This window comes from Chlorocebus sabaeus, chromosome 7 (genome assembly GCF_047675955.1).
Source record: "Chlorocebus sabaeus isolate Y175 chromosome 7, mChlSab1.0.hap1, whole genome shotgun sequence".
Classification (NCBI taxonomy): domain Eukaryota; kingdom Metazoa; phylum Chordata; class Mammalia; order Primates; family Cercopithecidae; genus Chlorocebus; species Chlorocebus sabaeus.
Genome location: NC_132910.1, coordinates 126,296,908 through 126,322,303, shown reverse-complemented (window position 1 = coordinate 126,322,303; position 25,396 = coordinate 126,296,908). Strand labels below are relative to the sequence as shown.

The 25,396-nt window shown below is 34.9% G+C and overlaps 1 protein-coding gene across 7 annotated transcripts in view; it reads left to right on the top strand.

Annotated features, from left to right (window-relative positions):
* The window catches only part of GPM6A (glycoprotein M6A), a 366,415-nt gene that overhangs the window by 325,159 nt on the left and 15,860 nt on the right, over window positions 1-25,396 (top strand). For all 7 annotated transcript variants that reach the window (XM_008000299.3, XM_073017733.1, XM_073017734.1 and 4 more), the window contains 2 exons: window positions 1,925-2,081; window positions 23,596-23,749. In XM_008000299.3, the coding sequence (XP_007998490.1) occupies window positions 1,925-2,081; window positions 23,596-23,749 (311 nt within the window). The remainder of the gene's footprint in view (window positions 1-1,924; window positions 2,082-23,595; window positions 23,750-25,396) is intronic.

Below are 25,396 nucleotides of genomic sequence, written 5' to 3'. Positions count from 1 at the left end.
TCCAGGAGGATGAGGCTGCAGTGAGCCATGCTCGTGTCACTGCACTCCAGTCTGGGTGACAGAGGGAGACCATGTCTTGAAAAATAAATAAATAAATAAATAAATAAAGTGGAAATCATACTAAGAAAAATCATTAAAAATCTTAATTATGAAGGAAATTAGAAGTTCAAAGGAAGATTGGTGAGTTTATTGAAAGTGTAAATTTATTTCATACTCACTGAATTCACCCAGCAGTCTCAAGAAAATACTTAGCTTCAACGAGTACTTATATATTGGTGCTGTATTAACTTTTAATTAGAAAGTCATGATCTCTATCCAAAGAAATGGATACAGTTAATACGTTCCCAGTATTAAATACAACCTATTTTTTAGGTTAAATAACTATTGTATAGCATTCAGTTGGTGTTATTTCCACATCTGCATTTAACTGACTGTTTCTACAGCTCTTACTACATTGAATATAAAATGCTCACTGATCATGTAGAGATATATATATATAAAATAAATCCTACTGGAGTATTTAACTCTAGCTACACCTAGGACTATGAATATTCCTACAGATTTAAAAGATATTATTTGAAGCATATGTATGGAACGAATGCTTTCAAAACATGGAAATGCAAATGATCTTAATTCAATGATCTTAATTCATAAATGAACGAATTATTCTTCTTAATGTTATTGAATATCGTTTCCTAGTTACAGAGCTAGGGGAAAAGAATGAAATCTATCTATCTATCCATATATCCATCTGTTATTATATATCAGTTCTGGCTGTGCACAGTTTTACATTTTCCAGATAAATGTTTTATTTTAACCACATGGTGTTTAAAAAAAAGAAAAACTGGGTAATCAATTGTGAGAACATGAAAAAGACCTTCCCATGCCACTGTAAAAGTATGCCATATCTTGGCTCAAACCCAATTCCGCAGAATATCCATTAGTGATTATACCTAAAAGTCTCATTGTCAATATTAATCTGCAAAACCATATCTTTTTCATTACTTGCATTATCATTAACAAATACACATAATGTTTATGATAAGTACAAAGTAGAATACAACCATAATTGACTATCTGTAATGCAAAAATATGGGATTTATATCATTTTATGTAAAACTACTGCATCATTAACTATAAAGCTTCTTTCCTTTTTAATATGTTTTAAAAACCAGTGTTACATACACAAACCTTTACATTTGTCATTTTGTCCTAATTAGAGAAATTGTATGATGATTACCCTACTTAACAAATGAATAGGCCAGGAGCAGTGGCTCAGTCTGAAATCTTAGCGCTTTGGGAAGCCAAGGCAAGCCAAGGATTGCCTGAGCTCAGGAGTTCAAACCAGCCTGGCTAACATGGTGAAACCCTGTCTCTACTAAAAAGACAAAATTATCCCGGCATGGTGGCACATCCCTGTAATTCCAGCTACTTGGGAGGCTGAGGCAGGAGAATCACTTGAACCCAGGAGGCAGAGGTTGCAGTAAGCCGAGATCGCACCACTGTGCTCCAGACTGGGCAACAGAGCAGACTCTGTCTCAAAAAAAAAAAATAATAATAATAATAAAAATAATAAAAGAATAAGGAGCAAACTCCTTTAGAAGTATAATTTATTGCTTATTTCAGCTTACTTCAGTGTGAACCAGGGAAGAACCAGGGAAGAGGAGAGGCTAGAAAAGAAGAGGAAGAAACTGACAAACACGAAAACCCTAAATCTCTTGTCGACAAATATGGAAGTGGCAGCACAAAATTTATATATAAACATTAGATACATGAAGCAAACATGTTTTTAAATCCAACCTTCATTATAAATATAAATATTCTATAACTTTCATTCCAAAAGAATCATGAGCATGTGAGAGTCAATTTCTGCACAGCAGCAATGAAAAGTTATTGAAATAAGTCACTTTGTCTTTTCTCTCAGGATTGACATCTTTAAGTATGTGATCTACGGCATCGCAGCTGCGTTCTTTGTGTATGGCATTTTGCTGATGGTGGAAGGCTTCTTCACAACTGGGGCCATCAAAGATCTCTATGGGGATTTCAAAATCACCACTTGTGGCAGATGTGTGAGCGCTTGGGTATGTTTGTTCTTTACATTCAGTATTTAATGTGGATTTATTTCAATAGCACACAGGTGTTTGCATTCATCTCCCAAGAATTAAAGTGTTTTTTTTAAACATAGTAACATTTCCTTCTGTGATGCTATCTTAAATCTTGATAACATTATTTTTGAAATTAAGATTATTTCTTGTGAAGATTCAGTTTCAAATCCTCAGATTCTATGTAGCACAACTAGTTTTGTTTCTAGAGGTCGCAACACTGTTGGTTGATTTATGATTTTTTTTTTTTCAAAAGGCTTTGTGGTTCTCCTGAGAATTACAGGAAAATTCATCTCCAATTTATAAGCAATACATGTGCCTGTGTCCTGTTAAGCATATGTGTCTGTATTTTACTGTAAATTTGAGGACAACTATATCATGTGATTTCTGTTTTGTATTAACTGAAGAATTCTATTAATTTCCACCTTAAATTTTAATTTATATAATATTTAATGGCAAATCAAACTTACAGTCTTACTCTGGAGTTTCCTAATACAGAAAATGCATATTAATGCATAAGAGTGGTGAAAATGTAAAGTAATAAGGTTGAAAGTACTTTTGCACTTTTATGCGGAATAATTTTTCTAGAATGAAATGTTGAAGCTTCCGTTCTTGACAGACATATTTTCCTTTTTTCTAATGTTATGTAACAACATGTGTCTAATTATAGCATATAATTCATATTAAGTAAACTTTCTCTAATAGGGAATGATGTAAATTACTTCAATCACACAGAAATGTTAAAAAAAAAACTGTTAACCAGCAAACCTTTTTTATTTTAACCTGTTTCTAACACATTTTATTATGCTTCTCGGTGTCAACAGTAACGATAATCTGATAAGATAGTGTGCCTGAGCTGTGGATATTTGTAATGCTCTCTGGAATTATTTCTTATGAGAATCACCTATTTTAGTTTGGGACAAGACTAATCGTAACACCCAAAGAGCTAAAATATATGAATTTGAGTAAAACTGGGATCCCAATAAGTGGCTTTAAACTGTGCCTTATTATTGAAATTATTTAAATCAGTAATATCAAATTATAGATCCAGAAAAACTTAGTTACACAGAGATCTTGGATTGATGAAAAAATAAAACATGAATAATTCATAGTCCAATTTTCAGTGATGCCGAAGCAATTTCTCTAGTAAAAAGGCAACTTCCGATTTTAAGATTCATTTCTCTTCTGCCAATAGAGTAGAGTGAATTGAGTTATATAGTAATTGGCTTTTTATTACAATTGGAAGAGTAACACTGTAATGCCACTGGTGTGCCTTGGCAAGTTACTTACCTTTTATGGATCACAGTTTCCTCATTTACAAAATGAGGATCATTTCTAAAGCTTATTCCAGCTCGACGAGTCTGTGATGCTAAAGCCCTAGTGAAAAAATAATGAGATAAGGGGGTCTGAAAGCACGTCTTTACCATAAGGTAATAACCCTCTGCCAGGAAGAGTGCAGTCAATTGTGTTATTTCATTCAGAATTTGAAAATAACTTCATAATAAAAAGAAAAAGCAATCAACGAAGAACTGCATATCTATATAGAAAGAGATATGCACTTGGTTAGCTGCCTGTCATTCAAGCATCTTAAAGGTATTTCAAACAGGAATTTTCGAAGCAAACCATGAGCCACGTTTCTGGGTTTTTTTTTTTTTTTTTTTTTTTTTCTATAATGGTAACAATTATGTCACCAGTCCCACCCAACAGACCAGAAGGGTGGCAGCAGCTGCGTAGGCTCCTCCAGAGGCAATGTAGCAGGGTGTCAGCGCAGCAAGATGCCCCGCCCACTCCTGTAACACCTCCCCGCCACCCCGGAATGAGCAGAGCAGAGACAGGAGTAGAAGCTGCATTCTCCTGTGTTCTGCAGAGAGAGCAGAGCGGCGGGTGAGGCTCTGAGCCATACCCTGGCTGTCCCAGCACTGCCTTCACGAAGGGGGCTAGCTCCACCACTGAGAAGTAAACAGTGGCGGCTGCAGCCAGCACTGCAGAACCCTGCCTCCCTTCTCTGCCAACCATTCCTCCACACCCCCACCTCAGCTTGCATATCACGCAGGACTTGCAGCTCCATGAAATCGAGGGGAAAAGAAAGATTTATCTTCCACCCTCTCCTGCCACTTATTTCCATTCTACTGATGCTGCTTTTTAAAAAAAATTAAATAATTAATTTTTTTTTTTTTTTCATTTGTAGGCAGATTGTATCTTAAGGTCTACCTTATTATGTTCAAAGTGAACCTGTTAACCTGTTTTGCCTGTGTTCCGTAGCTTTCAATGAGTCTGTGCTTTTGAAGGTATTCTATCAGTGCAGCTCTACTTGGGATACTGAATAATACTAAGGCGTGAATTTTTTTTTTTTTTTTTTTTTTTTTTGCAACAAGTATATAAAAATCTTCCTTAGTAGATACTAACAGAAACTTGTTATTCTATCCCTGTTTCTCTCTGCTGCATAAAGAGTAAATAGTTACTCACTGAAATTATAGCAGCACAAATGCAATTAATTTTGAAGCATCAGGCCAGGGGCAGTGGCTCACGCCTGTAATCCTAGCACTTTGGGAGGCCGAAGTGGGCGGATCACGAGGTCAGGAGTTCGTAAACCAGCCTGGTCAACATAATGAAACCCCGTCTCTACTAAAAATACAAAAACTAGCCCGGCATGGTGGCACGCACCTGTGATCCCAGCTACTTGGGAGGCTGAGGCAGGAGAATCCCTTGAACCTAGGAGGCGGAGATTGCAGTGAGCCCAGATCCCGCCACTGCACTCCAGCCTGGGTGACAGAGCAATACTCTGTCTCAAAAAAAAAAAAAAAAAAAAAAAAAAAAAAAAAAAAAAAAAAAAAAAAAAAAGGTGAAGCAGCATTGTATCACTGAATGGAGAGATAATCAATATCCCCTTTACTCAATGAATACCTTTGAAAGCATAACTTGATCTGCATTCTGTGTTTCCTCTCATGCAGTATCAGGGCCAATTCAAGTTCATTACAACATTTTAATGCTATCTATCATTCAAAATCCAGAATCTGAGGCACATAAAGCTACAATATTAAATTTTGGGGGTGAAAATCATTATTAACTACTTTATTAAAACATTATATGAAAAATTATTAAAGTATTTTAAGTAACAAAATTTATTTACCTTAAATATTAAATGGCACCAAATTGAGTACAAATATATGTTATTGACTACTTTAAACATGACCTTATTAAGTTTAATGTAGAAATATTTATTTTCTTTAACCATATTTTCTTATTAAAGTTTAAGCCAAAACATATTTATTCCACTGCAAATTAGGAGACATTCAGTGTGTCACATTTTCAAATCTTGAGATATTTTTTGCACCCATCCCCAATTTTCTTATTTCTACAAATTTCCGATTGCTACTGTGACATCATTATGGATCTCACAATTTTTCTGTACTTCTTCTGACATTTAGATTTTTAAATAAAACACTTTCGAAGTAATAGATTTCCCAAGTGTACCAAAGTCTATGGAATTTTTAATAAATTTATTTTCCATAAATCTACCTGCTCTAAGAGTTAAATAAAACAATAATAACTTTTGGAAGTGTGTTTACTAGTTTGCTATGGCTGCCACAACAAAGTACTATAAAGTGGATGGCTTAAACAACAGAAATTCATTGTCTCACAGTTCAGGAAGCTAGAAGTTTGAGACCAAAGAGTCACCAGGGTTGATTTTTTTTTTTTTTTTTCCTGAGGGCTGTAAAGAACACCTGGTTCCATGTTTCTCCCCTACCTTCTGGTTGGCTGCTGGTAATTTTTGGCATCCAGTGGTTTATAGAAGTCCTAATCATCACTACCTTCACATTCACATGATGTTCTTCCTGCCTGAAAGGCTGTGTCCAAATTTCCCCTTTTTTATAAGGACAGCAGTCATTGGAATAGAGTCCACCCTAGTGACCTATTTTTTTCTTTTTCAACTCAATAAAGAGCAATAAAGTCAATCTCTGAGATACTGATAGTAGAATTTCATCATATGAATTTTGTGAGGACACAATTCAACTCATAACAGTCTTCCGTAACAGCAACGTTCTTCCATATATAAGTTTTAAAGCAACAAAATTAACTAATTGCTATTGTTACCCTGTTTCAGAGATAAAGAAACATAAGAGGTTGACTATCCTAATCTGAAAATCCCAAATCTGAAATGCTCCAAAATGTGAAACTTTTTGGCTGTCAACGTGATGCTCAAAGGAAATGTTCACTAGAACATTGCAGATTCAGGGTATTTGGATTTGGGATATTCAACTGGTAAGTCTAATGCAAATATTACAAAACCTAAAAAAAAAATTTGAAATTCAAAACACTCCTGGCCTTAAGCATTTCAGATAAAGGATATTCAACCCTTATTCTGTTTGTTTAGTTCAAAACACCTGTCTTAGCCTCAGCCTTAGCCAGGCTAATTTTCGTATTTTTAGTAGAGACGGGGCTTCATGACGTTGACCAGGCTGGTTTACAAACTCCTTAGCCTCAGGTGTTTGTAGATTTGACCACAGCACATTAGATTAGTATTTTTAAGACATACTCTATATAATTATCTTAAAATCTATTCTGTATAACTCACAGCTCTGTTTCATACCTTAAAATCAAATTTTAGTACTAATAATAAGTTCAGTAATAATAACGGGAAATATTTTTTAGGCACTTACATATGCCTGCATTATACCTACTATACTTAATTGTAGGACATTGAATTCTCTGATAAACTATGCCACATAGATACTAGAATTATCCTTATTTCAGAGATGAAGAAGCTGCCACCTGGCGAGGATGACTGACTTGCCTGGAGTACATAGTGGGTGATGAAGCCAGATTTGAATCCAAGCATCTGGCACAGAGCCCATGCCACTAACCTCATGATCAGGGCTTCCCTACCATTTTGTGGTTCATTTGAGTTAATTTAATAGGATGGTTGTCTGTTCACCAAGGGTCTTTTGTAACTCGGCAGTCATTTTCTGTTTTGCATCTTTGTAAGATCACTCACTGATTCGTTACAGAGATGTCCTCATCTTAACCTTTGCTTTGTCAACAATCACGAATTATCTCTTTTTACAAATACAAGAATGCCCTGCAGGATGTGAAAGAACTTGGTAGTCTAAGATGCTTTTCTGTGACTTTTGATGACTAGCTATAAGGAGGCCTAAGATAAATTTCTAAGTATTATAAAGAAACTCTGCGTTCTAGTCTGCCCCCAAAATTTAGTGCCTTTTAAAATAAAACACACACACACACACATTTGAACCCAAACTGTGGAAACCGAATTCCTAGAATAAAGCCTTACCTCTTTCTAGGAAACTTAAGGCAACATCATTTTTTTTTTTTTTCAGATTCTATCAGTAGGGAAGATTTGGAGGGTGGGGTGTAGGTGGTGTAGACTCCCTCAAACATAGGGGTGAGATTTTAAAATAATATTTGAAAAACCATTGCATTGAGGAAGAAGGGCCAGGATTTTATTTGCTGCAAGTATCTGAAGTAGATCTCATGTATTGCTTCAGAACTGAACTCTAAATACTAGGACAGTGGACCAATCTCAGTGTAACTGTTGAGATATTAACTATGCTAGTACATAAATTATAGGAAGAAATAAATAAGAAAAAATAAAGTTCTTATTTTTTCTGATGTCTAATGTAAAAGTTGACAGAAATTTTCTGCTAGTCTCATAAGGTGGCATTGACAAAATGGAAAACTCTGTGTAAAGCATCTAGTTTAGATTTTAATATACAAGAGACTTACAGCAGCCAGAAATGGAAAATTCATAAAAAGTTTGCATCATGTGGATGCTTCTCAGATCACCGTAAGTTGTGGCTGAAATTAAAATAAAATAAAATAACTTCTCAAAATGTTGAACATTTTATTTTGTTTATGTCTGTTTTTGCTTTTTTAGATTATTCAAGTCATGATATATACTCTTTGACCAAAACTTTTAAAAAAATGTGTATTCTTCTATCAGATTGTCCTAGGATAAAATTTTATATAATTTATGACTGCTTACATTTTTATAATCCTAAAGTATTTTTTAAATAAACATTTTATTTTGGAATAATTTTTGATTTACAGAAAGGTAAAGATGGTACCGTTTCCATATATACCAAACCTAGTCTGCCCTGTGACTGACACTTAACGTTAGTATGGTATATTTGTTACAATTAATGAACCAATAATGATACACTATTGTTAACTAAAAGTCCATGCTTCTTTCTGATTTCCTTCGTTTTTGCAAAATGTTCTTTTTCTGTTTCAGTATCCCATTCAAGATACCATATTACTTTTAATTGTCTCCCCTTAGACTACTAAGAACTACAACATTTTCTAAGACTTCCCTTGTTTTCAAAGGATTTGGCGGTTTTAAGGAGTATTAGCTAAGTAATACATTTTGTAAATGCACTTCGGTTGTAATTTGTTGGATATTTTTCTCATGGTTAGATTGGGGTTTTGAGTAATGAGGAGGAAGGTCACAGAGATGAGGTATTTTTCTCACCACATCGTATCAAGGGTGTCTAAAGTACTTTTACTTAAAAAGAAAAACTAAACACATAAAATAACACATTATCTGAACCAAGCTTTCCTAAACAAAGTAGTTCTATTAAAAATAATTATGTAAAGCATCTATTTTATGATAAACATCCTTTATATAGAAGGTTAATACTCTATGGATCTCTATTTTCTTTTTACAGAATACTTGAAATCTTTCAGTTTCTAACTTTGTTAATATAAAATTAAACTGTAGAATGTGATGCCCTCTAAAAAGTTTAGGGAAATATCTCCATAACATATGAATTTCTAATTTCTACTTACAAATATACTCTAGTTTAAATGAAGGCATCTGCAGGTATAGGTTTTTCAATCCAATTTTGCAATAAAGCCAGGAATTAATCTCAAGGATAGCAAATACTCATCCTCAACTTTTTAGACTTGATGGCTCCCAAGGCAACGATCTGGGTACATTCACTCACATTAACTGTTGTCAATGTGATTAGCCTCAATATTACACATTCAGGTGACACTTGACAAAGGAAAATATGGTTTGTAAAATTGGCTAATTCAAACTCAAATATACTTTTAGTATGCCAAATAGTTTCAAACAAGTAATAGTTAGTATTTAAATAGACCACTAGAGTAAGGATGAAATAATAACCACAGACTACTAATGGTCTTTTGAAGTACTGATTTGTTGGTGAATGCCTTTATTTTTCAACTAGAAATTTTATGCCTGCCATACTGGGAAAAATCTTTATGCAAAGATATTTTAAAATTATTTTCAGAAAAAACTCAAGAGCTATATATTTTTTTGGACTCTGCCTTTCAAGCAATAACATTTTACAAAAGATATTGCTTCACAACATATTGAGATTCCATTTCTTTATCTCTGTTTCTCATTTTGAGATTAACCACTACTATAGTTTATATGTTAAGGTTGCTTTACGGGGAAACTAAGTGTTTTGAGGGTATTAAAGTTAAATATTCAGTGAAGAATTAGTAAGACTAGCATTATTATATTGGGAACACTGGTCAAAAGGACTTTTCTCAGTCAGGGCACAGTGGCTCACGCATGTAATCCCAGCATTTTGGGAGGCCGAGGCAGGTGAATCACCTAAGGGCTGGAGTTCGAGACCAGCTTAACCAACATGGTGAAACCCTGTCTCTACTCAAAATACAAAAATCATCTGGGCGTGGTGGCAGGTGCCTGTAATCCCAGCTACTTGGGAAGCTGAGGCAGGAGAATTGCTTGAACCCAGGAGGTGGAAGTTGCAGTGGGCCGAGATTGTGCCATTGCACTCCAGCCTGGTTGATTGAGTGAGACTCCATCTCAAAAAAAAAAAAAAAAAAAGTATATTTCTCAGACATTTACAGTGTCACTGATATTAAAATTATATTATATTTTTAGTACTCACCAAATGGAAATTTCCTTTGCAGTAATATTTGCTGAAAAATGTATATTGTACTTGAAATGGAGTTTTACTCTTGTTGCCCAGGCTGGAGTGCAGTGGCGTGATCTCCTCTCACTGTTACCTCCACCTCCTGCGTTCAAGAGATTCTCCTGGCTCAGTCTCAGTAGCTGGGATCACAGGTGTTCCACCACGACAGGCTAATCTTTGTGTTTTTGGTAGAGATGGGGTTTCACCATGTTGGTCAGGCTGGTCTCAAACACCTCCTGACCTCAGGTGATCAGCAGGCGTCATCCTCCCAAAGTGCTGGGATTACAGGCATGAGCCACCACCAAGCCCATCAGATGCTTTTATTTTTATATAATTTGACTTTATTTGAATTTTATTTTCAATTGAAAAAGTAAAATCTCTAGCTCAGTTTTATTTTTTTTAAGGATCTGTTACAAGGATTGATGTGTCATTCTGAGTTGCGAGGATTCATCAAGAAACAAAACAGAATCTCTGTCCCTGGGGAGCCCCTAGTACAGTCAGAATACATGGGAGACTTGTACATGAAGACCTGCGTACTAAACCTATTGATGAACATGCATATAGCTTACATTGCACAAAGAGGAGGGGATTAAAGTCTGTGATAAAGAAGTGTTGACTAGTGGAGATCTAAGGCCTAGTACAGTACCCATTGTGGGCACACAGGACATTTTAATTACAGTGATGCACCCCCTAATGTGTTCATCAGTGCTGAACCATGTGTCGGAGGGTAGTCCCATAGGCTTACAATACTATATTTTTACTGTACCTTTTCTATGGTTAGATATGTTTAGAGACACAAATACTTACCATCATGTACAATTGCCTACAGTATTTGGTGTAGTAACATGCTGTGTGGATTTATGGCCTAAGAGCAATAGGCTATACCATGTAGCGTAGGTTTGTAGTAAGCTACACATCTAGGTTTGTGTAAGTATATGCTAGGATGTCTGTACAAGGACTAAATTGCCTAATGATGAATTTCTCAAAATGTATTCCTTTCTTTAAAGGATGTATAACTGTATTAAAAAATTAGTGAGTAAAAGGGACTCTTGATCTTGGGTTGGGAGGATAGAAAGAACTTCTACAAGTAACCCAGAAGGTGTGAATTAGAATGAAATACATAGAGTGCTGCAGTCATACATGTGCTAGCTCACGATGGAGAGGTTCAGTAGTTGCAAAACTCTGATGTGTCATGTAAATCTTGAAGTATATGAACATGATTTGTGGAGTGGATGAGACCAATATAAGATAATAAAGAAGAAAGTATTGCAGTTAGTTTTTAAAAGTTGACTTTATTTTTTAGAGCCATTTTAAATTGGCAGCAATACTGAACAGAAGGTACACAGACTCACATGTATTCCTTTCTCTTACATATATGCAGCCTCCCCTACTCTTAAAATCCCTCACCAGACTGCTACATTTGCTACAATCAACAAACCTACATTGACGCATCATCACCCAAAGTCCACAGTTGAAATCAGGGTTTATTCTTGGTGTTGTACATTCTATGGGTTTGAACAAATGTATAATGTTGTGTATCAACCATAATAGTATCACATGGAGTGTTTCACTGCCCTAAAAGTCCTCTGCACTCTACCTGTTCATCCCTCCCTCACCCTCAACACCTGGAGACCGCTGATTCTTTTACTGTCTCCACAGTTTTGTCTTTCCCAGAAAGTCATAGTTGGAATCATGCAGTATATAGCTTTTTCAGGTTGGCTTCTTTCACTTATCAATATGCATTTAAGTTTCTTCCATATCATTTCCTGGTTTTATAGCCCAATTTGTTCTTTTTAAAAATATTTTTATTTTACCGACTGATTGATTTAAATTGACAAATAAAAGTTGTATGTATTTGTTTTGCACCACATATTGGTTTGAAATATGTATACATTGTGGAATGGCTAAATCAAGCTAATTGATAAATGCATTACCTCACATGGTTTTTTTGTATTGAGGACACTTAAAACCTACTCTCTTAACCATTTTCAAGAATACAACACACTGTTATTAACTATAGTGACCATGTTGTACAATAGACCTCTTAATTTATTCCTTCTGTCTAACTAAATCTTGTGTGCTTTGACCAGTATCTATCCCCAACCCCATCACCTCCAGCTTGTTTCTTTTTAGCATGGACTAATATTCCATTGTCTAGATGTACCAAGGTTTATTTATCCATTCACCTACTGAGAAACATCTTGGTTACTTACAAGTTTTGGCAATTAGCAAAACGCTTTAAACGCCTGTGTGCAGGTTTTTCTGTGGACATCAGTTTTCAGCTCTTTCAAGTAAATATCAGAGAGTTGATGGCAGGATTATATGGCAACAGTATGGTAAGTTTTGTAATACGTTGCCAAACTCCTTTCCAAAGCTGCTGTACCATTTTGCATTCCCATCAAAAATATGTGAGAGTTCCTACATTGCAATTAGTTTTGCACTTTAGAAAAATTCTTCTGACTAAAAGTAAAGGCTGGATTGAAGAGGAAAAGTGCTTGAGGTAGGGAAAATTTATATTGTTTACTCTGTCAATTATGTTCTATTACTTTATGATTTTATATATAGTTATTTCACTACCATGTTTGCTTCCAATTGCATGAGCTGTGATGTTTTTAAAACTTCCTATATTTTAACTTGGCCTTGTCATTTCTAAATTAATATGATTTTTTTTCTAGCTGCCATTTTGGGTGTGCTATTTATAAATCATCCTGATAGAATCTTCTTCAGTTTTTCATATGTATGTATGTATGTACGTACATATCTATCTATCTATCTATCTATCTATCTATCTATCTATCTATCTATCTATCTATCTATCTATTGCTCTTCCTACCTGTTAGCTAAATATGTTTTCTTGTTTTGTTTTGGGTTTTGGTTTTTTTGAGATAGTCTACTTCTGTCACCCAGGCTGGAGTGCAGTGGTACAATCTCGGTTCACTGCAATCTCCGCCTCCCAGGTTCAAGTGATTCTCCTGCCTCAGCCTCCTTAGTAGCTGGGATTGCAGACGCACACCACCAAGCCTGGCTAATTTTTGTATTTTAAGTAGAGATGGGGTTTCACCATGCTGTCCAGGCTGGTCTTGAACTCCTGACCTCGGGTGATCCACCCACCTCAGCCTCCAAAACTGCCAGGATTACAGGCATGAGCTACCGAGCCCGGCCTAGCTAAATACGGTGTTAAGTGAGAAAGAAAGCAAAGCACTAGTTGAAAATGTGTGCGAGCTGGTGTGCAGGCAAGAGGGTGTGCTCCTGTAATCATTTCCTTCCCTCAAAACTCTGAGTGTATTATTCAGGGAGGTAGAATCACCCTGTGGCAAATATTTAGATGTTTTCTTTGGTATGACTCATTCCTTTGACAATCATAATAATATTAAATATACCCGTCATTGTTTTGTTTAGTTGCTTTCTCTGGTTCTTTAAAATTTTTCCTATCACAAATCTGGATGTAATTTTTTACAAAAATTATCATTTCAGTCTGTATAGTTCTGTTTTATTTCTATTGAATGTGCCAAAAAGTATTCAAGTAGCATTTATTTTTTTAACATTTTTAAATATTTGAAGTTCTGATTCAATGATAATCTCTCAGCAGATTGACACATTCATATCATATATGTGGTGTTCTCCTGGATTGTGATAAAGCTTATAATTTCTTGTATGTGATCAATTTTAAGAGCTATTTTTGTGCTATAATTTCACATAGAAATTATAGCCTGTATGTTGCCATTTGGTAGAAAAACAGACATATTCTCACTGGTCTGAAACATATTTCACTTCATCCCAGGACAATGATATGAAGAGATGCACCAACATTTATTGCCAAGACTTTTTCTTGTCTTGCACAACTTTCTGAAAGTCCCAGTGGAGGAGGTGATTTGAAGAGCAACAACGCACATGCTGATTTAGGGATCATACACTTTCAAACAACGGAAACACCTTTAAAACAAACCGCACATGCTGATTTAGGGATCATACACTTTCAAACAACGGAAACACCTTTAAAACAATAATTACATTTTAGCATGGCCTTCTTCATTGCTTCTTTTCAAGTTTAAAAATGAAAACTAATATCCTAGGTGACTTTCAGTGACTTTTCTTTTTCTTTTTTTTTTGAGACAAAGTGTCACTCTGTCACCCAGGCTGGAATGCAATGGCATGATCTCAGCTCACTGCAACCTCCACCTCCTGAGTTCAAGTGATTCTCCTGCCTCAGTCTCCCGAATAGCTGGAATTACAGGAGCTGCGCCACCACACCTGGCTAATTTTTGTATTTTTAGTAGAGATGGGATTTCACCATTTCATCTGAAATTAAACACCCATCAAGGAATGCACACTGGTTATCACTCACTTCTAATGAAATTATATTTTTCTTTGATATTGAGATACAGTCAATGTGTCAACATTGTTTAAATTCTCCATCTGACTTAGAAAGATAATATTCTAGTGTTTTCATCAGAGTTATAGATAAATTTATTATGTATATACTAAGTATATACTAGTTGCACAATTAAATGTATGTAGGGTTTGCCTGTAAATCTGATATCTCAGTTTTTTTGGTTACTTAGCAAAATATTTAATAATGAAAGTTAGAATAACCAAGGTAGAAAAGTCCATAATAATTGTTCATCAATGGCAGAACTACCTTACTTGCAGGGGTGCTAGTAAAAAGTATCACACTGTCAACCCAAGTGAGATAATACAGCCATAGTTATAATTTTTCTTCCACATAAATCAGACCAGCATATGCATTCAATGACAGTTTCATTTACTTGATTGTTTTGCTTCTTCATTCTAATTTTTGTTAATTTTAACTTGAGGAAGAAGAAGCAAGACCCTTGTTAACAGGGAAATTTGAGTTTTAGCTCACTTGTGGTAACTCTGTTTTATTAAGTAATAGCAACACTTTATTTTTGTGTTTTAAAAAAATTGTGACTATATTAGTGTATGCTTTTTCCAGCAATATTTTTGTTAATGTTTTAAGCACCATATTTCCTTTATTCAGCATTATATTTCTAAGAAAATATTTACAAGCCAAGAGTATCTAGTATTTCTATTTTTTAACATAATATATTAAAATTTTCAACACTTGAATTCATATGTTTATCACTAGGGCCATACTTGGTTGTAGACAACTTTTATGTCCATATACTTCTTTTTTTTTTTTGAGACGGAATCTTGCTCTGTCACCCAGGCTGGAGTGCAACGGTACGATCTCGGCTCACTGAAACCTCTGCTTCCTGGGTTCAAGCAATTCTCCTGCCTCAGCCTCCTGAGTAGCTGGGATTACATGCCCAGCTAATTTTTTTATTTTTAGTGGAGACGGGGTTTCACCATGTTGGCCAGGCTGAACTCCTGACCTGGTGATCCACCCGCCTCAGCCTCCCAAAGTGCTGGGATTACAGGTGTGAGCCACCATGCCCAGCCTATATACTTCTTTTTAATTTTGCTCTCCCCCAAAATCTTTCACTTTTCCTCATCTTTTCCAACAAATGAGGAATCATCGTCTTGTAAAATCTTGAGATTTGTCAGTTTAAAAACGACATTTAACTGTCAATACTGTATTATTGTGAACAGTTGCCTTTTATTTGTCCTATTTTTATTTTTAGTTATCCGGTTAATGTATCAAAACCCAATAAATCATAATGATAAACATATGGTAAGACACATTTTCTCACAAGACAAACCTTACATTCACAACATCATTCATTCAACAGATATTTGCTGAGTATTTACTGTGTCTCAGGCACTATCTTGAGCATTAGAGATAAGCAGTAAGTAAAACAGACAAAAAGTTGAATATATTTCCCCACCAAAGCACAAGAGCTCATGCCCTGATTTCTATTAATTTTAACTGGGAATAAAAAAACTCTGGACAATATGATGTGATAAACTTACCAAGAGTGTGCTTGCCTTTCTAGCAGTTTTCGTGACTATCATTTTGTGGCTTTAGACATTATGTAAACCTGCTCCATTTAAAAAATAAATTTATGGAGCAGAATAATTGGTTTTGATTATGCTATTTTTCTCTTAACTATTTTTTAAAAAAGACATCGAGTACCTTTAATACTCTTTTACCTTCTGCAAAGTAACAATACATAGTAATAATGTATTCGTTATTTCGGTGGGCTGATAGTTTTATTTTACTCTTTAAAAAAAGGTATCTCGGCTGAGCGTAGTGGCTTACGCCTGTAATCCCAAAACTTTAGGAGGCCGAGGTTGGCGGATTGCCTGAGCTCAGGAGTTCGCGACCAGCCTGGGCAACACGGTGAAACCCTGTCTCTACTACACAAAAAATTAGCCAGGTGTGACGGCGTGCACCTGTAGTCCTAGCTACTCGAGAGACTGAGGCAAGAGAATTGCTTGAACCCGGGAGGTGGAGGTTGCAGTGAGCCGAGATCATGCCAACTGCACTCCAGCCTGGGCCACAGAGTGAGACGCTGTCTCAAAAAAAAAAAAAAAAAAAAAAAAAGAAAACAAAAACAAGTTACCTCATATGACAGGATTTAAGACTTTCTTCCTCTATATCTAAGGTAACATATTTTCAGCCCTTACACTCAGTGTCTGAAAATTCTCTGTAGCTTTATCCCTGTAGTTCGGTGTAGGAAACGAGACAGTTTCACTGATCATATTATTCTGATGAAATCATCTTTACCAAATGAGATTGAAGTATTTAATCATTTCACAATGACACTGGCGGTTTTTATGAACCAAACCACACAGTGAACACTTAGATTATAATATTAGCATTTCACATATGCTCATGAATAAATTCCTCAAATCATTTTTTGTTATATAAATAGATTTTATTTTTTGGAACCATTTTAGGTTCACAGCAAAACTGAGGAGGAAGTACAGGGATTTCTTACATAGCCCCCTCCCCAACAAATGGACAGACTCCCATTATCAATATCCCACCACCACCCTAATGGCAAATTTACGATCGATGTATCTACATTGGCACATCACAATTGCCCAAAGTCTAGAGCTTAGATGAGGATTTCCTCTGGGTGTTGCACATTCTTTGGGTTTTGGCAAATGTATAATGACATGTATCCACCGTGATACTTTTATACAGAATAGTTTCATGGCTCTACAAATCTTCTGTGCTCCATTTTTCATCCCTCTCATTCCCCCTACACTTGGCAACCACTGCACTCTTTACTGTCTCCCTACTTTTTCTTTTTCCAGAATGTCATAGAGCTGAAATTACACAGAAAGTAACTGCCCTTTTCAGATTGCTTTTTTTCACTTAGTCATATGCATTTAAAATTCCTCCAAGTCTTTTCAGAGCTTGATAGCTCATTTTGTTTTAGTGATGATTAATATTCCATCCTTTATCTAGATGTGCTGGAGTTTATTAATCTGCTTATCTACTGAAGGACATTTTGGCTGCTTCCAAGTTTGGGCATTTTTGAATAAAGTTGTTATAAGCATAACAAATCATTTAAAATAATTTTTTGATCACAACTTGAGCATAGGTAGTTTTGGGCTATATTACTGATGACGATGACGATGATGATCATTGCATATTTTTGAGTAATTTACATAACGATTTAGTAATTTTCTCAGCATTAAGCTATACACTGTGTAATTTCCAGAGCCTACTTGATTGTAATGCTTTTTCACTTTGCAATTGTAGTGATAGTATGTTCTGGTATTCATTTTCTTCCCTTTAACTTGGTGTTTTCCTGCCTTAGTGTTGCAGTTTTCAACCAGGAGCTATTTTCCCCTCAGGGAAATTGAGACATTTTGATTGCACAACCGATATCTGACATCTAGTGGTTAGAGGCCAGTGATATTGTTAAGTGTCCCATGTTGTATAGGACAGTCCCCTTAACAAATAATGATCTGGCCTCAAGTTCAGTAGTGACAAATTCAAGACACTCTGATTTAGATATTTGGCTCATATCCAGTTACCCCATTCATTAATGCCTTTGGCTATTTCCTTGACATTAGTAGGTGTGTCTGGTTTATCATCTCATTGTTTTTTTAAACAATAGGAATAGTACCCTGTCAGTGTCTGCAGTTGAAGAGCAAAGAAGTCTTTACAACAAATGTACTCCTGAGATCTCCTTTGATTCCAATATAGAAGGAGTTATTAACACTGGATATCTATCAGAATCACCTGCAGTGATTTTAAAAATATAGATATAGTTAGCATAAGAGGGCCTGAGTTTCTTTTTCTCTCTCACATTAACCAGATGATCCTAATGTCTGGCCATGGTAAAAACCGTTATTAGAAGTTGCATTCCCTCAGCTATTGTCTGTCTATTGAAGCTTTGTTTAAAATCACAGGATTATTAAACTCTGAGCCATTTCTGCCTTTGATAAAATTTAAAGGTATTTCCTTTGTTGTTAAAGTGGGAAACATGATTGGATTGCTACTCTTTAAGTTCATTCCAAGATGAGAAAATACTACCAAAATATATTACTGTGAAATATAAGGTTCTGAGCTAAGATTTAGTAAACTATTTTTATATCTTGTGCCTTGAAAAATGAGAAACAATGACCTGAGTTCAATCTGATAGAATATTGTTGGTTATAAAGAGGCTTTGGATACATCAAAACATTCATTTTATTCATTTCACTAAAGTTTAAATGTGCCTTATATCTGAAACTCTTCATTATATCATAACATTCCATTCAATATGTAGCATATGTTTTCATCAGTTAGTTCAGAGACTCAGAGACTTTTGGAATCAGAGTCAGCTGGCTTCTTTTCATCAATGCTGCTGACTTCCAAGATGTTATTTTTACCTCTACCGGTGCACATCTGCTGAAGTTGCCACAGAAAGTCTCGACCTCAACAGGGAGTGATTTTCTTAGACATTAAGTCTAAGTTCATAGGAGTTCAGATGAAAAACCAATTATATTTTACAAGTCATTTTCATGTTAAATACACTGCAATCTCAATGGCTACATAATCAAGAAGCAATAATATGTCGCGTTTTTCTAAAGAACATGAAACCTTGCCTCTTGCAATTCTGTTTTAATTTCTCTACCAGATTTCTAAAAGTGATTAGAATATCCAGACTGACATCAAAACAATAATCACATGTGGTTTTATTTAATTTCAAGTGACAAAGAAATAATTCATAACAATTTTGTTGAATCAATGTTAACATGTGGTAGGAGATCAAGAACTTTATACTGAGTAAAAACAAAAATCAAGCAGGAAATATAGTAGGAGGATGCTTGTTTTGCCACATTTGCATGTTCTGATGAAATGCTGCTAAAACGATTATGGGATAATGGAATATGTCAGATATTAATTAAATATATAGCACCCAATTTTTATCATTTTATACCAATTTTACTATCAAAGATCAAGGAATTAACTAATTCAAATTAAGGAAGCATTACTGAATTTTTGTGTGTGTGTGTGAGTCAGGAGGAATTAGTCAGCATTTTAATATATGTGAGTGATCCTAGATAATGACCAAAATAAGAAAAGCCAATGAGGCCACTTTATTTATGTAATTTCTACAGAACTTATCTTCCCTTCCTAGAATTACTATAAATTAAAATTCAGTGTCTGCTCAAAGCAGTAAACACCCAATAGGACAGAAATAGTTTCCTTATGTCCATACCTATCTTTTGAAAGTACTAAGTAATACATTTTTATTAAATCAGACTATCTCCTCTCTTTGAGTTACTGCTTACGTTTTCTGCTAAGTGATTTTATATAGAATCTTCCCCTTGTTTACATCATAGCCCTATAAGAAAAGTATCATAATTTCCAGTTCACAAATTACGAAAGTGACTATGGGAGATTAAGTGATATGTCAAACTAGTGACTAGGTCATCTGATTTCAAGTTCAGTAGTACTTTTATCACTTTTTTTTCATTTTTCCACTGTTTCCCAAACAGATATTATGAAGATGAATTTCAGAAAGTGTTTAATCAAAAAGCAGAAATTAATAAAGGTGCACATACACAAAAATTGTTTTCAGAATCAGAAAAATTTCTCACATTCTCTGAGTCTGTTCTAACAAAAGTAAGAGCAGCTTGCTAATTTATTTAACATTCAGACAACAAAAAATATATACCTATTATATGACTAACAATGTGACATTAGAAATAAATTTATAATTATGCAATATTTTATTTATTACAGCAAAAGATTTTCTACATAGGATTATGCATGATCAATTTGAATAATTCTTCAATTTTAGTAATCATCAGATTCTGAAATAGAACATAAAATGGAGAGATCAAATTACATTTTAGCTTCTTTAAATACTTCAGTGAACGGCTACACCCTGAAATACAATCAGTTTACATTCGAAGTTAGAAAATAAAGACTTTTGCATTTTTCTAGCACAAAATTTATGCATTAATAGTAATGAAAATATTTTCTCACCACACTGATTTACTCTATATCATCCAGCTTTGTTAATTTGCTATAATGTAGCTCAGAGCAGAAAGAAGACGTAAGTCAGTCCTGTGGTTTCAGAAGTTAGACCTTTTATTGCCTTGTAAAGTAGCAGTAGCAACACACTTCAAAGTGTTCCAAGCTACTTTGAATCTAAACCTATTGAGTTATAAGTCCCATTCTACATTGAACAGCATCTTCAAAAGAAGCTTTAGAAAGATCCCTAAGGGTAGAACAAATGAAAAATAAGATAAAGAGGATGCAACCAAAAGCATGCTGATTACTCTTCCATGGGTTTTAGAGTTGCTTTTAGTCCTCCAAAGCAATGTGCTTCCGGCTGCCACATCATGTTCATTGTTCTAGAGACTATACATTAGCCTTGAGATCTACCATTGCAAATAATGAAAATGTTAATAGAAAAGATTTTTCCCCCAAAGGTGTTCTTTTAAGAGGATTTCTTCACTTTCAGCATGGTTTCCAAGAATTTCTGGAGCCTTCCGTCTTGAGAGAGAGTTCCTTTTGAATAACTTTCCCAAACTCAAGAGCTTATTCTTTTAATGTATCCAAACATGAAATGAAATCTAATTCCTTCATTCTATAAGACTATATAGAATTATATAATTCCATAGTATGTACACAATATATGTAGCAATAGTAGTAATTGCATTGATATTTTCAATGATAAAAATAGCTAATATTTTTGTCAGAGCTTCTTATGTAACAAGTTTCAATGCTAAATGCTTTTCATGCATTATCTCATCGCAGGCTCACTTAAACATGTGAAGCCAATTTAGAGTTACTTCCATTTTACAGAGGCAGAAACAGAAGTATAAAGAGCAGACTACACTCAAGCCAGCTGAAAAGCCTACGCCTTTCATGAGTATGCCGGAAGACCCCCTTTTATTGCTAAAAGCATGTGATATTTAGTTTAGGAACACAGTAACCGGTATGTCAGCGCTTGTTAAATTAATAGAGAGACAGGTTTCTACCTCTTGCATATTAGAATCCAATGGCAAAAGATGGAAAATGACCTGCATCATATCATATAGTTTATTAGTGTTAGAGGTGAATGGGTATTGCTGCTTGGAGTATGCTTATCCATGTTCAGAGGCTTAGGTGACCATTGTAAAAAAGCCTGGGTGCCTAAGCAATGTTGTGATAGGGCAGGGAAGCCTTTGAGAGGGGAGAAATTCTGAGCTGACCCCTCCACTATTCTGTGAGCTTCATCTATTGATATGCTTCATTCCACATTCCAGAAAGAAAGGATAAAGACCACTTAAAAATATTAATACTATCCTTTCACTCTGGGGAAGATGAGCAAAATGTTTACCATATATAGTCAAGTGTGTCTTAAGACCAAATCTTCTCTATATTTCCACCTGGGCTATTTTGTTCTTTAATCAGTAAAATAAGGGGGAAGTGTTATTGCCTTACATGGCTGAAATCCTGCCATAAATCTTTACACATATTTACGCATATTTAGCCTCATAAGTATATGTTCAGCAAGACCAAAATAATTCTAAAAGGAATGTAAATGTTGATATTATTTTTAAAAAGAATAGCTTTTTAATGATAGTTACTCTCCTTCCTTAGGTGATTTGAATAAATTAATATTCAGCAAGTTTTATTCGCTATTATTCTTAAGGTAGGGTTTGTTTCATCTTACATGTATAAGGTTTAAGTACGTCTGCCAAATCTTAGTTTAAGGATGTTGTCAAGACAGATGTTGGCCCCAACTATTAGCATTTCATAGTAGAGACAAAAAGGAAGTAAGAGTTGACATGAGATAAAACAATATTTTTAGAAAACATGTGTTCAAGAATACCCTGGGTTTCTGAAGTACTGGGGCATTTAGTAACTGCTATTTAATGGAAAGGTTTGATCTCCTGCCTCTCTTTATATGTTTTATATAAATTTCTTGCTATCTTTAATCCCAATAAACTCTATGTTAATCACTATATAACTTTAATATAGCTGCGTAAGTTCTATCACAGGATTGATTCCCATTTTACTATTTTTCAAAAATGCTAATTTCAGTACATATTAAGAGGGTTATTGAATAAGTTTGACTTGTTTGATATTTCACCTAAATCATGGGGTAAAATCTAGCTAATAACTCATCACAAAAGAGATGAATAGGGTTGAATAAGGTATCTAGTTTCATTCAGTATATTTATTACATGCTGTATTGCTATTTTGAAAATGTGACTGCTTGAGGTGTTAAAAGTTTAGCCAGAATGCACTAGTGAATCTATTCCAGTCTTTGATCAAAGTGTGCTTCTGAAATTCAGAAGAACCAAATATCTATAGAAATGTAGCTTTTGGCATCCAGGGGCTATATTTCAGACAGTTTTCTATCTAATGTCTATCATCCACCCACTAATACATACATCTATCTACATGTCCTTTTATTCAGCCTTTATACTATGTGTGAACTAAAACTTCATGTAAATCCATGTTTAAACTAAGTATTCTATTCAGTTCTATCTAGGATACATGAACTCCTTTTATACACTTTATAAATATTAAAAATGTTTCTGAAATGTATTTTTAAAACTTTATTTTCAAAATTAAAATAATATTTTACTATACATAAGTATATATATACTATATATATAAAATATATGTTAACATGCATAAAACAAAATAGACTTAAGTTTATAAAAAATATTTAAGAGTACACACTAATATTATATACTAATGTGTTTTAAGAATTACCATATTTGTTCATTGTAAACACGGTTAAATAGCTTAAATGTTTATGACATGACATGACATGATGACAGTTTAGTCCTACATAAATTTATTGACAGACTTTTAATTCTTTCAAATTCCCTTTGCAAGGTGAATACTTTCTAAACACCTAAGAATATTTTCTAAAGTTAAAAAAAAATCTGTGGTGCAATTTTAAGTTTAAATACATGGATGAAAACGCATGATAATGCAGATAGATTATTTTTTTCTTTGTACATTAGAACCTCTGCCAAGATATGATTTTCCATCAGGTTTATTCACTTAACCCATTATACGCACTATTTCTCAACTTCCTGTGCTGCAAATCAACAGTGTTGTGATACTGACTTATATACTGTGTCCCTATAAACTTTCTATAATTGAGCTTTGCAGATTAAACACAAAATTATTCCTTTTTGGTAGATTACATTTTCTCTCTCCATTTCTTTCTCTTTCGCAGTTCATTATGCTGACATACCTTTTCATGTTGGCCTGGCTGGGAGTCACGGCTTTCACCTCACTGCCAGTTTACATGTACTTCAATCTGTGGACCATCTGCCGGAACACCACATTAGTGGAGGGAGCAAATCTCTGCCTGGACCTTCGTCAGTTTGGTAGGTGGATATTGGATCTCTTAACTGTAAAACAGCACCCTGTATTGTGTTACCTACATAGCTGCCTCTAAAAGATTACAGATCCCTTTGGAATGATCAGTACCTCTTCTACCACAGAGATAAATTTATCAGAGTATTCCTGCTAAGACTATTCCCTTCAAATTTAAAGTAGAAAGTCAAGGGTGAATGGATGTTAATATCACAACATATACACATGTATATTGACCAGGATGTCAGATCACATTCCCTGGTATTGGCAGGTTAGAAGTGTGGTTTCCTTTTCTTGATTCCTTTGCTCTTTTCCAAACTCAATGTGATATCTGCATTCTACTTTCATCCTCCCATGAAAAACTGCACAAAATGTCAGGTCTACAATAAAGATCACCTAAGAAGGACACGGTTCATTGTCTTCTGAAATGGGAGGGCAGCATCTTAGTTAGCATTTAATAATGATAAAAACAAAAAAAGTTAAATAAATTAGCAGTCTGCTTTGGTTATTTTCATTTAGGGCTAAAATCCCATGTAATAATAATACTCGTATGTATATAGGTTTACCACATATAGACCCTATTTTAAGTTCTTCACATGTGTCACGTTGTTCACTTCTCATGACTCTATATGGTAGGCAATACTGTTTTCTTATTTTGTAGATGACAAAACTGAGGCACAGTGGGGTTGTTCAGTGACTTGTCCAAGGTTATACAGCTAGCAACTGACAGAGCTAGGATTCAAACATGGGCAATACAGGTTGAATCAGAGACTGTGTTCTTGCTCATAAGTCAACTCTCTTTCATATTAAAACTTAGTACTGAGCTGGAAGTGGAAAAGTAGAGTATAATCTCAGTTAGCCTATTTGAGATTCTGTGTTATCATGTGTAACATGATGGGAGCTACAGAATTTATAAAGACATGCAAATCCACATTTGCAAATGGATTATTTTTTCTCTGGACAGACATTAACCTACTAACACCTGGGGACACTGAGCTTTTTTCTCTAATGAGGTTTCCTCATACTTCAGAAAAGCAGGAAACATTTCACTTAGATGGGGTGTGAAGGGCTTGTGGCTTTACGGTTATGCTGTAAGTAGATTATAGGGTAGCCAACTAGCTGTGTGTTCAGAACAGGCTTACCTACCATCCTAACAGATGAAGCCTTAAGTCCCCCTGTAGTATGATCCACTACACTACACTAGTTCGCATTTAATAATAATAAAATCAGGTGGGGCGTGGTGGCTCATGCCAGCACTTTGGGAGGCCAAGACAGGCACATCACCTAAGGTCAGGAGTTCGAGACCAGTGTGGCCAATGTAGTGAAATCCTGTCTCTACTGAAAATAAAAAAATTAGTCGGTCATGGTGGCACATGCCTGTAGTCCCAGCTACTCAGGAGGCTGAGGCAGGAGAATTTCTTGAATCCAGGAGGCAGAGGTTGTAGTTAGCTGAGATGGTGCCACTGCACTCCAGACTGGGCGACAGAGTGAGACTCTGTCTCAAAATAAATAAATAAATAAATAAATAAATAAATAAATACAGATAAAATAAAAGAGTGCCAAATAAGTGAGCAGTCCTCTTCGGTTAATTTTATTTAGGGCAAAAATCTCATGTAATAATACTACTCATATGTACATGCATACAGGGGGAAAAGTTC